Source organism: Fragaria vesca, linkage group LG2 (genome assembly GCF_000184155.1).
Source record: "Fragaria vesca subsp. vesca linkage group LG2, FraVesHawaii_1.0, whole genome shotgun sequence".
NCBI classification, from domain to species: Eukaryota; Viridiplantae; Streptophyta; class Magnoliopsida; order Rosales; family Rosaceae; genus Fragaria; species Fragaria vesca.
In genome coordinates this window covers 20,506,979-20,520,667 of record NC_020492.1, presented here as the reverse complement: position 1 = coordinate 20,520,667, position 13,689 = coordinate 20,506,979, and the positions used below count along the sequence as shown (strand labels likewise).

At 39.8% G+C, this 13,689-nt stretch overlaps 2 protein-coding genes across 2 annotated transcripts; both read right to left on the bottom strand.

The window, feature by feature from the left end:
- Nucleotides 1–319: 319 nt before the first annotated feature.
- On the bottom strand, nt 320–2,524 carry LOC101307374. Its single transcript, XM_004292745.1, has 7 exons — nt 2,249–2,524; nt 2,064–2,163; nt 1,871–1,991; nt 1,382–1,503; nt 1,166–1,287; nt 427–586; nt 320–332 (listed from the first exon to the last, which is right to left on the bottom strand). The coding sequence occupies exons 1-7, from the start codon at nt 2,412–2,414 to the stop codon at nt 320–322; spliced, it is 804 nt and encodes a 267-aa protein (XP_004292793.1). The 5' UTR covers nt 2,415–2,524.
- Nucleotides 2,525–6,587: 4,063 nt separating this feature from the next.
- LOC101310484 lies at nt 6,588–8,400 on the bottom strand. Its single transcript, XM_004290995.1, has one exon. It carries the CDS (start codon nt 8,282–8,284, stop codon nt 7,343–7,345), a length of 942 nt encoding a protein of 313 aa, XP_004291043.1. The 5' UTR covers nt 8,285–8,400; the 3' UTR covers nt 6,588–7,342.
- Nucleotides 8,401–13,689: the final 5,289 nt, after the last annotated feature.

Below are 13,689 nucleotides of genomic sequence, written 5' to 3'. Positions count from 1 at the left end.
GGGTGTCACCAGTTCACAGCCACCGGGAGGGAGCGGGTGGGGGCATTCTCGAGTAATCTTCATGCTGATCCATGTCAAGCAATCATCTAAATGCTCAAGAGGCGTGATTGAGTAGTACCGGAGAATAGTACAGAATCACTCCTTACCTTCAATGACTCCCCATTCACAGAAAAGTTTTAAGCACCAACTAGGTGGTGGAGCTGCAAAGAAAATGTGATCTTCTTTGCCTTGCCTATTTCAGGAACATTCTTTAAAGGGGCCTATTCTGTTATCAATTCCACTAACATGTAAGAAGACTAAAATAGTTTTGAGGAAAGTATCAGTCTATAAATCTAATAATATCAATGGAAAACATATCAGAATGAAAAGATTGTTTCAAACAGATGACGATATCAATGAATAACTAAATTGCAGGAACTAAAGTACCTTTGACATTTCCTGGTTCTGTGCATGAGCATAATACTGAGAAGAACAGGGACGATTACTAAACATAGATGCTCCAAAGAGTGCCCACTGATAGTGTACTGGTTTGCATGGTATATTTTCATGTCAGCAAAGGCTTCAAATTTGGAGAGAATGTAAGCCCCTGTATAGAGTTTTCTGTAGTCACTTGGAAATTATTCCATGTTTCTCAAAGGATAGGGATGATCAGGTATCAAAGTTTTTAGAGCTGTATTGGTTCCTTCAAATCATTACCATACTAGAGAAATGAAAAGAGCAATTCACTAAAAACACAATTGAACAAAAAAAGCAACACCTCCACTAGTGAAACTTTATCCCAATAGATGAAAAACACAAGCACGCTTGCAGCCCCAAAATCTAACCATGACTTCAAATTGGGGGAGGATGAAATGTTAGCCACCTGATGCTTCTTTTCTCACTAGTTGGAAAAGTTTATAAGTTTAGCGCTCAAGGTAACATCATTTATAGGTATTTAGAAGTTTATTTACTAGCATGACACGACCAAAATTATGAGTTTTAGCCACATCAACAGGGAAGCTACCATTCAAGACCAGTTTATAGTGAAACCTATCTAATTTTCAGTATATACTCTCAGATATTGTAACAAGCTATGTTAGAAACCCATTCCTATTCTATTGAACATCAGCTAGTTAACAACTCTTGCTGATTTTATTTCAGGAGAAAAATGATGAAAGTAACCTACCTGCTGCCCAAAGCCAATATCTTGAGTGAGTATATTTGGGTGGGAACACAAATGTCATTCCTGGAATTGCTATACACGGAATCAATTCGAACATCATGTACAATCTAATATCATTACATGTCCTGCAGCCACCAAGTAAGAACCACAGTTAGCAATTTTATTCAAGTTACCTCCAAAATAAGAGTTCAGCAAAGAACACAGACGAGAAAAACTGACCTTTCATAGGCAGTACTGAGAAATGCAATGAAGAGGAGTGCAAATAGACAACTTAAGCCGATTCTCTCTCCCACTCTCTCGACTAAAAAACTAGAGAAAAGCGAGGATAATGTGATCATCATCTGCAATCCAGAATTTACTTCAATAGTTGAATTAAACAAAGAGAAACGAACAAAGGTGGGAAAATGTCCAGAATTTCCTTCACTACAATACCATACTAACATAGCTCTTGTTGTTCTAAAGTACCTCAAAGTGGATAAATAATTGGCACATATATATTTCCCTTTTGAGTAGAGTTAATGAATTACGGACAGCTGAGTAAACACTCTTCCTTTTATCAGACAAAATGTTTCCTTTTATCAGTCAAAAGTTTTGAAAGATCAATATCATCCTCTTCTCTTTTTGACATTTTCTCCAACAGGGGACAGAAGTACGGTACATATGAACAGCTAAAAATTGACAGCACTTGAAAGAAATTGAAATGCTAACCGGCAAGGTATCCCAAGTCACTCTACTATCATCAGGCTTCAAATGATAATAAGCAGACCCAAAAGCCAACCCTGCTATTCCTGCATAGAACAGTGCCCAACCCCAAACTTCACCTGGCAAACTAAACAAAACCAACCAATTACATCACTAGAAGACATGAACAAAACTGATAGATAGAGCACAATTACTGAACCTGATATTGAAAAACCCCCCTTGAAGGCAGAGAACAAAACCCAGAACTCCAACAACCAAGAATGGGAAATTGGTGATCACATTCAATGTGTTGGGCACCCCTGTCAAAAACCCAGTTTGGCAAAATTAAGAAGTGTCTAAAGAACAGTAAGAAAGTGAAACAAGACTGGAAATTTATTGGGTTACCAAGGAAGTTGCGCATGTCAGCATAGTGATGGTGATTTGGGGAGTGAGAAATCTTGGGAGTGACCAACATTAACAAAACCCAACAGAGAAAAGCTCCTCCTCCCCATATGCGCCTTCTCTTTCCTTTAATCGAAAGCTGTCGAGTAACCATCCACACCATCTTCATCACTCTGTGGGTTTAGAATTAGACAAAGCAAAGCAAAGCAAAGGTCTTTCGTCTTGTTCCAGTTAATATTCGAATGTGGGAGGACTTTGCTTTACATGTGAATTGTGACCTTTTTTTTGCTGGTGAGAAAGCCCTTTTGTCACGGGCTCGTAGTGCCAGACGGCCTGTGGCGTTTAGATTAATCACAGTCGTGTGTGCTATAAATCAACGACATCTTATAGGGGGCAAGTCCCCGCCTTCTTTAGCGCTTCTAGTCCACTTTGAATTGAGAAGAGCATCTTCCTTGTATCTTTGAAGAAAAAAGGGAAAGAGCATCTTCTCAAGTTCATGGAGTTTCTTGGTGCTTAGCATAACGAGTTGTTTGCGATTTTAGCTAGCACTAAAATTTCAAGAGTTTCCTATAGTTCGTAAAATGGAGCACACTTATTTGTGCGATATAGTTTACAAAACATATAGCTAGAAACGAGATCAAATTGGCTTAACGATTGTATCAAGTGCACGCAACATTACCCTTTATCAACCGAACTTAACCGGTGTAAGTGGTATAGTACGTGGTTCTTGCCAAGTTAAATATATCTCCAACTTAGTTGGTTTGAACACCGAAGTTGTCAAAGTGGTCATGCATTATGCTGCAATGCATAGTTAAAACATTTCACATACGTTAATATATATGAAGTTCAGGAAGCAGTCGAGGTACTTAGCATTGTTCAGTACCGGATAACAAGTAAAGCGAGAATTGAGAATGACTATTCGATCTACCATTCCTCCTATCGCTTCTCAATCTCATTCGAGTTTAGCAAACACACGTGTATTTTACTCTAAAATATACATCTTTGTGTAACGATGTTTGCAGGGGCGGATCTAGTACCACACATTGGGACTCAAGTCCCACCCTAATTTTTTGAGGGAAAAAAATACATGTAATTATCTCTCACTATACCCCACATATATCATGTCTAATTTCATCCCAAGTCCTACTTGAGAATTTTTTGTGTTTGTTATAAAAAAAGAGTTGTAGTTTTCTAGTTTATTAAAACAGAGAGACTTATCGTCTTCTTCAGCTTTCTAAAAAGGTTCTCGCATAGTAAGATTTAAATAGTTGAGCCGGACTTTACATCAATCTATATATTTTGTATTGCATTGACATGTTTATTTAGCTCTATTTTGTATTACATCTAAAGAGTTGTTTTGTAAAAGCTTACATGCATTAAAGGGGTACCAGTAAGACTCACTACATTCCCTAATCTTATCGTAGGTGCATCTTTCTCTTCGATATATAAATTGCTCTAGCAACGTCGAGTTTTTTTTATAGTGAAAATTTTAAGTCCCACCCGATCTCAATTTCTGGATCCGCCCCTGGATGTTTGTGACTAGGGCATGGTTTGTAATCCATGTACAAAATCGGGGATATGCTTGCAAACTGGTTGACAATCAAATTCAATTCAACATCAACCAAATCCAAACGGCAATCAAATCAGGCTTTGATTTAAAATTAAAATTTAATTATATCCATATTTGATCGCATGTAATCCTGAAATTAAGCCCCAGGTCAATTGTCAATAGTTTTGGTCTTTGGTCAGTGGTCTCTCTGTTCTGCTGCTCAGTCTGCTCTATCTGCATGAGATGAGAAGTGGGTGCACCACTGTGAAATCTATTTCATCTTGAATTTCAAATGAAGGGTCCTGATTTGCTTGATTGTAAACCCTAAACTCTCCCACTACATTATATATGGATAACACTCCCTTCTTCTTCCACTTCTCATGTTCTTCTTCTTGCTGGTTTGGCCTCTAAGATATACGGTAATGTTCTATGTTCTTCTCAGCTGTGTTGGCCTTCCTATCCCTCCACTAAATTTGGAATGGGAATGCTGTCAGGTCATGATCTGAAATTTCTTCTTTTTTTTTTTTAGTTTTATTTTGGTTGCGATTCATTAATTCTCACTTGGTATGGCGTTTGTGTTCATCATTTTGGTTCGTGTTATTGAGTGCGATGTTCAGTTCTCGCAATAATAGAGAACTTGTGAGTTTGATATGCCATCACATAGTTGCAGGTTTGATCTTGTATAAACTGTAAAATGTCTTTTGCAGGTTCTTTGCGGAACCTCAAATAGGATTTCTGCAAGTCAATCAGAATTTTTCAACTCCACCCCATCAGTTTAGCCCGGTCAAGAAAACAAACAAGAGCAACTAGAGGCACGCAAAGGGACTAGGGGAGGTATCAGTTGAGCTAGGTTGCTGCGGCTTTAATTTGGTCTCTGGTTTGGCCTGAAGAGCTTGAGACTCTCCACCGTGTGTAGTAAATGGGCAAATCAATATACGTGTATTTGGAAAAATAGCTCTGGCTAGCTAATTTCTCAAGTATCTTCATTAACCCCATTGCAATTTTAACTGATATTAGATGATAATTGAGATCAAGATCATCTTAAAATAGGACCAACACAAATCCGGTCATAAAAAGCAAAGGCATCTGTCTAATGTTATACTACCCCCAAGACAGTGCTTGCTTGTCCAACAATTACAGCATAATCCTTTTGCTTCACAAGTATTAGTACTTCAAATCTTGTCCCAAAACCCAATATCATTATCCAAGAGGGGGTTTAGTGATCGATACAAGTACTCAAATGCACGTAAAGTTCGTCTGATGCCAGTGCCAATACTACTCCTTTTCTTCTCATCTTACCCCTGCTCATGGCTTTAAATTTAATGTCACACATCCCACTGACACATAATTTATCCAATTGTTCTTTCAAAAATAAGTTTCATTTATTTAGTTAGTTGTTTCTATTTTTCTAGTGATTTTGTCTCTGAACGTTTAAGATATTTTCTTTTTTTCTTTTTTGAAAACGAGATTGAATTTATCAATTTGCGTATTCAGATACACATGATTGTTGATGAAATCACTTGTAATGAATCAGTGAATAACTCTGAAATGATATTCTAACTACACTTGTGATGAACTGGTGAATAAAATCTTAAATGGTGGCTCCGGCTATCGATCTAGCATCTAGCTCGTTGCTACTGGTAACCATTCGGACCCATGTCACTCGTTTCACCTCGGTCCAAATATAGAAAGGGTGACATTTTACCCACTAATGTGGCCCCTTTCACCATTCACAATTTAACCATATAAAACATCAAAAAACATTGGTCAAGACCCAAAAGAATGATACATAATTACTAAAGTGGCCCCTAAACCCTACTAGGACCACACCCCGTCCATACCATATCCAAAGAGACACTTGCGGTTTGAGCTACATTAAAACCCAGAATGGATCATCAACTCAACCCCAGCAATAGAAAATTGGAAAGATAAAATCTCCAGCTATAACTATGTCACACCAAACGCCAAATCCAGTTATGTCATAAGTTCTGATCAAGTGGAATATAAACTTAATTTAGAGGTTCACCAACTTCATAGACCAATGTTGGATACTAAATCAGCCTTATCTCTTTATGTTTCTCGGGGGCTTTGTTCTTTTTGTCCGAGCAATCACACAACAGGGTGTACTTCCATATTACTGGTTTAGTTTGCTCTTCTATTTTAAAGTTGCCGAGTAAATTTTACTTTCTATGTTGTTCTTGTAGAGAAAAACCGATTTTATAATGCTTACCATTTTTTAACTCGTATTAGAAAAATCAAGTTGTGTTTAAGGTTCTTGTGCTATTATTTAGAAACTCAAGTCCTGATCAGAGATGTTAAAGCTTTTGCCAGCATCTCTTTGCTTCGGTTGGTCACTATATTTCTTCGTCAAATTATTGGTTTGACACGGTTCCTCCTCATGCTAAGATGACTCTTTTGTTGGATTCTTCTCGTGTTGGGCACTTAAGAGACTCTTCTCTTATGGATTAATGTACGTTTGGTACTTAGGACTACGTTACATCTTCTTATTTTTTAAGATTGTCATGAACTCATGGGTATCAAATTGTATTAATATTAACCCATGTTTGATGTTACACGAGATTAGAGAGTAGTTTGTTTGGTTTATGGTTTAGAGTAATAGTGTTATCTAAGGATGACCAATTAGAGTACCCACGACAACATCATCAGATGCTAAAATGAAAACAAGATGTTAAATAAACTCATTTATTTTTGTATTGACACCGCGGATCCGGATTCTCTGCTTTGATTTATGTTGTTTGGATATGTTATAGTCATTAGATAAAATAAAGATGACATAAAGATGATATGACGATTTTAGATTATATTCAATCAAATAGTTAGAAATCATCCAAACAAATACAAACAACATAAATCTAAATAAAGAAACTAAATTCTGACACCAAATATGGTACTAACCAAACTGAACTTCTTATTTAACAGTCTTTTTAGTCCTAACAAATAGAGATGCAAAATTTCAGAAGACGAAGAAGCAGCAAGTCATACGACACACTGTCGTATGCCAATCGGTGTTGCTATGAGTATCACAACAATACCCCCTACGTGGAACACGACCAATCCTCCTTCAGATACGGATAAGCTCGGCGATAGCGAAATCCAACGTAGTGATTAGACCCAATTACCCCACCGACTCGTAAACAAAAAGAAAATCTGGAAAATTCTTGTGGACTGTGAGCAATTCCAGCTTATAATCTCACTCTGCGACACACTCCACCCCCTCCAGCTAACCGTTCACAAAAGAGACGCAGATCATTCATTCAAATTACCCAGATACCCCCTCACGAACGAAGGGCGGCCAACCGTAAATAGAACACATAACAAAGGGCATATCTGAACAAACAAAAATAACCGCTGCAGCAGCTAGCAGCAGTGGTGAGAGACTAGTAGATCTACATTACAATGATTACATTCAAGAACTCCTGCTAATAAAAATCTTAAAGAAATCATCTTCTTCTTCCCCAAAACCAACACGAAATTTAATCAAAAACCCAGTAAATAATAACTTCCCAGTTTGCTTGCAAGAATGATAATCACTTGTCGCTGCCTCTGCTGATCATGTCCTTGTACCTAATGATCGAGTCGATCCTCTGCAGCTTGAGCTGTTGCTTGAACCTGTTGATGAAGTCATCGGCTTTCGCATCCACCTCCTCATCGTCCTCATGATCCGCCTTCTTCGCCTTCTTATCCCTCACCGTCGCCGGCCTGCGGCTCTCCACGATTTCCTGCGCCGCGAAGTGACCAAATGCCGACTTGGCGCTCGCCGACTTCTTCATCTTCTTCGGCAGCTTCGCGGGCACCTCGCCGGATGCCGGCATGGTGTCGGAGGTTGTCCTGCTGACGTGGTGCTCTTGCTGTAGCTGGCGGTAAATCTCGTCCAGCGTCTGGTCTTCCGCTTCGTCTTCCTGGGTTCCGAACTGGTCTTCATCCAGCTCCATCTCTTCGGCTTCGGCTTCTTCATGTTCGGAAGATTCGTCTTCTTCATGTTCGGAAGATTCGTCTTCAGGAGAGTGGTCGTAAGAAGCGTAATGCGCTTCGGTTTCCGGTTCCGGAAGTACGAAGTCTCGGGGCTGTTGAGGGATAGGCTCTCTGGGGAAGTGGAACTGGAACTTGATGGACTGGAGACGCTGCAAGATGGAAGGAGATCTGACGAGTTTGAGCTCTTCGACTTCATGGGTGTCGGAATCAGGGGCCTTTTCAGAGTTCGTGGTGGGCTCTTGAGATCTGTAGGAGTAGAAGTTGATGGATTTGAAGCGCTGCAAAACAGAGGCAGATCTTACCAAGCCTTGATGGTGTTGGTGTTCGTGTTGGTTGTGTGGGTCTTGGTCGTGGTGCTTCTGGGTGCCTAAGCTGGAGGCAATGGCGATGGTGCCAATCATGAGGTTGAGGAGGACGAAGAGAACAGTTGGGGTTAGCCAGCTGTTCATGGAGGCCCAAATTGAGGGCAGGGCGGATACAACAGAGTCCTCAAACATGGCTTTTGGCAGAGGAGGAGGAGGAGATTGGAGTATAATAGTGGGGTTCCAGTAGCTTTTGTGGCTGTGGGGAGAGAGAGAGAGAGAGAGAGAGAGAGAGAGAGAGAGAGAGAGAGAGAAGAGAGAGTGTGGTGGTAGGTTCGGTTTACGTTTTACGTTTACTTATTTAGTTGGTTGGGTAGGTTAGTTTAAGTTTACTTACTTACTTACTTACGTTTACTTAACGTAACGAGTACGTAGGTAAGGTTAGGTTTACGGTTTACCGTTTACCCGTTTACCGTTTAGTTTTTGTTTTGTTTTCTTTTAGTTTTATTTTTCTTTTTCTTTTCTTTCGTTATTGGTCGTTCGGTACGGTTACGGTACGTACGTACGGTACGTACGTACGTACGTACGTACGTACGTACGTACGTACGTACGTACGGTACGTACGTACGTACGTACGTACGTACGACGTACGTACGACGACGACGTACGTACGACGTACGTACGTAGTAGAGTACGACGTACGAGAGACGAGAGAACGAGAACGAGTACAGAGAGAGACGAGAGAGAGAGAGAGAGAGAGAGAGGGTAGAAAATGAAAGGTCTGTGGGACGGGTTGCTTCTTTTTATCATTTTATGTGGGTGGATATTTTCATCATCTTCTACAGCAGAGAGGTAGTTTGGTATTTTCCCCCCAGATTTTTTTGTTTTGCTTTTTGTTTATTCTTTTTTTCTTCTTCTGATGGCGTCGAGGGCACCTGTCAGTGAGGAATGGGTGGTGTGTGAAACAGACACAAAATGTGGAGGTGGTTGTTAGAAGAAAAAAAAAAAAAATGGAGGGTTGTGGTTGGATTTAAATAAAGGGTGCAGGCTGATTTCTGACTTCCCCGGCCGACGTCGTTTTGGGTGGTGTCACTGTTTCAATGTTTCCTATATCCCACATTCCCACAAGGTTATCTGCATGGGATGTTACATGTAAAATAAAAGTATATTTGACTTGCTAATGTTCTAGTAGCCGAGGCCATTGCTCTTTGAGAGAGGGACATCATACTCCTCTGCTTATTATCCTCATGTAGGGAGATTCAAAGGTGTTGATCGACTACATGCAGTGTCATCCCACTATTTCGTGGTACATGACTACATCTATAAGTTGGTTCAGGATATTTTCAAATTAACACACCAATTTCAATATACATGTTACCTTTCCGCATGTGCATAGAGAAGCTAATTATGTGCCATACAAATTAGCAAACATGGCTCACTCTCATTTGAATGCATTCTGGCCCGTATGTGTGGTTTTCTTACCTCCCCATGTCGGTATCTTAGCGTTCCACTTAGATCAGCTAGGCAGAGATGTTCCTCGTAGCTTTATGTTTTAGCTTTGTTGTTGTTGTTTCATCATCAAATTGTTTTGAGGATATGTCTTACAAATATTAGTGAGGTGGACGTACATTAGTGTGTAGAAATAGGTTACCTTCCAATGTTGTAATCAAAGAAACAAATAGTTGGTGGGTTTTTTTCTTGAAAAAGAATGGTGTGTCTATCTATAGCAATAGTAATTTCGGTAACAACATATCACGGCTCACCTTCGGGTTACATGAATAAATTAGTACAGTTTTAGAGCATCTCCAACAGCTTCTCCATAATTTCTTTATTATAGGGAAGCAAAAGTCAATGCTCCAAGTAATTTTTCTTCTACAACTCTAACAGATTCCCTATTTTGGAGATTTCAAGATGATTCCCCAAATCCTTCTATAAAATTTGGAGAATGCTGCAGATTTGGGGAATTTGGGTTTCTCTTTCATCACATTCCCCATTTTGGAAAAAGTTTTAAGGAATCTGTTGGAGCAAAACACCCAAAATCTTCTCCAAATTAGAGAATTTCAAGAATTTAAGAAAGCTGCTGGAGATGTTCTTAGATATGAAATTTAGGGGGGCAATAGTATATAGTACAGTAGTGAGGTAGCTTGGACTCCTTGGAGTTTGAGGTAGTCTCAAAGTTTGCCTAAAATTAGAGATGAAGCATGAGCAATGGGAATGGCCTCAATTACCCATTAAATTAGAATTGTCAACTACACAGAATCCAGTGAACATGGTAACGTGGGCTTCCTTCCTCTTCTTCTGGTCTCTATTATTTAAACCACACCGTCGGCGCCTAGCTACACAGCTTCAGCAAAACCATGCAACTTGTAAACCAGAATCGAATAAAAGTCCACCCGTTAGTTTTGCCGCCAAAACGGTATGGACCAATATCGGCCCATAAATGTCGACCCGGCCCAAACGTCGCTTCGACACCCACGTCTTGAACAGTTGAAAAGACTCGGTTTCTCGAAACACACAATTCAAAAGTAGTCTCTCCGGATTGAGATTTGAGAAAATGGGGGAGCCCTCAAATGGAGCCGCCGGGAGAGGACTGCGGCGAGACTGGACGGAGCTCCCTGAGAACGCGGCGGGGGAGATGTTCATGCGTCTGGGAGCTATTGAGGTTTTGGAGAGTGCTCAGAAGGTTTGCATGAAGTGGCGCAGAATCTGCAAGAACAACACTAGGATGTGGCGCACCATCGACATGAGAAATGATGGTGATCTAAAAGCCTTGGAGTACGATTTGGAGATCATGTGCCGTCACGCCGTTGATCTTAGCCGTGGTGAGCTGGTTGATGTTAATATCGAGCACTTCGGTACCGATCAGTTGCTTCAGTACATGAACACAGAACACAGAACTTTATGAGAGTAATGAGACTGGTATCTTTACCTTAGTATTTGTCTAACATCGTTCAGTATTTAGGTATGTATGTATTGGAGTTTATGTTTCATTTCAATGAGTGGGTATGTTGATCTGTAATTTTTATCACTTCTGTATAGTGCAAGAGGGATCAGACGTCTCCGACTATTGAGTTGCAAGAGCGTATCAGATGAGGGACTGGTAAAAGTGGCTCAGAAGCTGCCATTGTTGGAGGAACTTGACATTTCTTTATGCGGTAATATCTCACATGTAGCTCTAGAAGTGGTACGTTGGGCGCTCTTGCCCTCTTTTGAAATCATTCAAATTGAACAAAGAGTGGTGTAGATTCTCAAATGATGAGCCCTATGCGTATCATTTTGGAGATTGGTGTTCATGTTATTTTGGCCGAGAGAAGTATTATTACCAAGAGAAGCGTATACCTTTCCCTCTCAAAGAGTACAATGGAGATGCATTAGCTATAGCAGGAACAATGGGTGGTTTACGCCACCTTCAGCTTTTCGGGAATAAGTTAACAAATGATGGCTTGAGATATATTCTCGACTCTTGTCCTCATCTTTGTTCACTTGATCTTCGCCATTGTTTCATTCTTAATCTGGATGGAGAGTTGGGAAGATTATGTGCTGAACGAATTGAAAATCTGTGGCTTCCCCATGATTCAACTGAGGGCAAGGGGTTTGTTGCCAGATCTGAAAGTTACTGCTTTAAGTGGACAGAGCTCCCAGACAATATTACAAGATCAATACTGTCACGGCTGGGAGCGGTCAAGATCCTTGCCACTGCTCAGAAAGTGTGCTCAAAGTGGTTCTACATCTGCAAGGACCCATTGATGTGGCGCACCATTGACATGCACAATAAGCTTAATGTTTCCAACTACAGGCCCTTCTACTTGCATGACCTGTGTGAAGAAGCCATTAGACGTAGCTGTGGTAATTTGGTTGATATCAATGTTGAGAACTTCGGTATCAATTTTCTCCTCGAATATCTTGCAGATAGGTATGTCACTCTCACTAATATCAAAATTTAGATCCGTAATACTAATTAGAATCAGTAGAATATATCTATCAACCTGATTTTCTTTGTTTTTTTTGCACTTTCTTGATGTTGTATGTTCTTGACATTTGGGGGATATTAATCGATCTCACCATGCTTGAGCTTTCTAGAACTCGACAATTGTATCTACTGTCTAGTATAAGTAGATTTGGGAAAGGTATGTGTGAGAGTGAAGAGACTGATCTCATACTACTCACATAAAAGTTACTGAAGCAGACAGATATCACATTTTGAACAATTAACTTGATGTGGCCTAGGATAGAGCTTTTAATATATCCATAATGAAGCCTATAAACTGTCTTCACAACGCAGCATAGAACGTGTTTCTCGGACCACATGCATCTGCATAAATAAGCTCCAAGCTTCTTTAAATCTATTGAACTTATGTTTGGGTTTTTATATCTAACTGTACTCAGCTATGTGTGTATTTTAGCTAACAAATTCTTTTAAAACTTTTCGTCAGGGCAAAAGGACTCGAACGCCTCCGTTTAGTGGATTCTCACAGAATCACAGATGAGGGATTCCGTAAAGCGGCCTCAGAATTTTCATTGTTGGAGGACCTTGACATTACATTGGACAATGATATCTCACATGAAACTATAGCATTGGTCGGGCGCTCATGCCCCCTTTTGAAATCATTCAGGTTCAACAAACAGTGGTTCATAGATGACTGCAAGAAGGCTGAGCGTGACGACTGTGCATTTGCTATAGCACGAAACATGCAGGGGTTACACCACCTCATGCTTTTCAGGAACCAACTGACTAACAAAGGCTTGTCTGCAATTCTTGATGGTTGTCCTCATCTTGAATCTCTTGATCTGCGACAGTGTTTCAATCTTAAATTGGGGGGAAAGGTGGGTAGAAGATGTGCTGACCGGATCCAAAAGCTGCGGCTTCCCCAGGATTCCATTCGCGATATTGATCCATCATATAATCTGGATCCTAAATGGTAGGCATATTGTTCTTGGGATGGAGCTTGAAACTTTTTTGTAGTACACTCTCCCTTGTATGCTCTGCATATGATGCCTCTACCTTTTGTTATGTTGACTGCATTCGTTTTGGTTATTACTGGACAGATTTTGTTATTTGGGATTTCTGGTTTGTAGTATCTTATCTTTTCTGTCAAGATCTGTACATGGATGCTCAAGATAGAGTACATGACCTTGTTATGATTTTGATTGCTTATTGACTTTCTTCCCCTACATGTCCTAAACTTAAAACAACATATATATGCACTTGACATAACAGCTTAATTTTGTACTCTTTTAGAGATTTGATTACAGGTTGAGCTAAAAAAATCTTGAAACATATTAATTCCTTTCGTTCCTCACCTTTACCGAAGTCTTGCATGACTTTCATTTTGGAATAAGAAATTTTTTTCTATTTAATGGAATAATTTTGACACTCCACTTTACGCCTTACACTTCACTTTAAGTTGCATAAAAATGCTTAAAGTGAAGTGCAAGGTTTAGAATTTTCATACATGGGAGTGTCAAAATCACCATCGTACCGATATGACCTTATGAAACAATTTCCAACTAGGTATCTTCTTTTGCATATATTTTATAATCAAATTTGAAAGTTAAAGGAAAACAATGCATGAAGGCAGGGGCGGATCTAGGTACAAGCA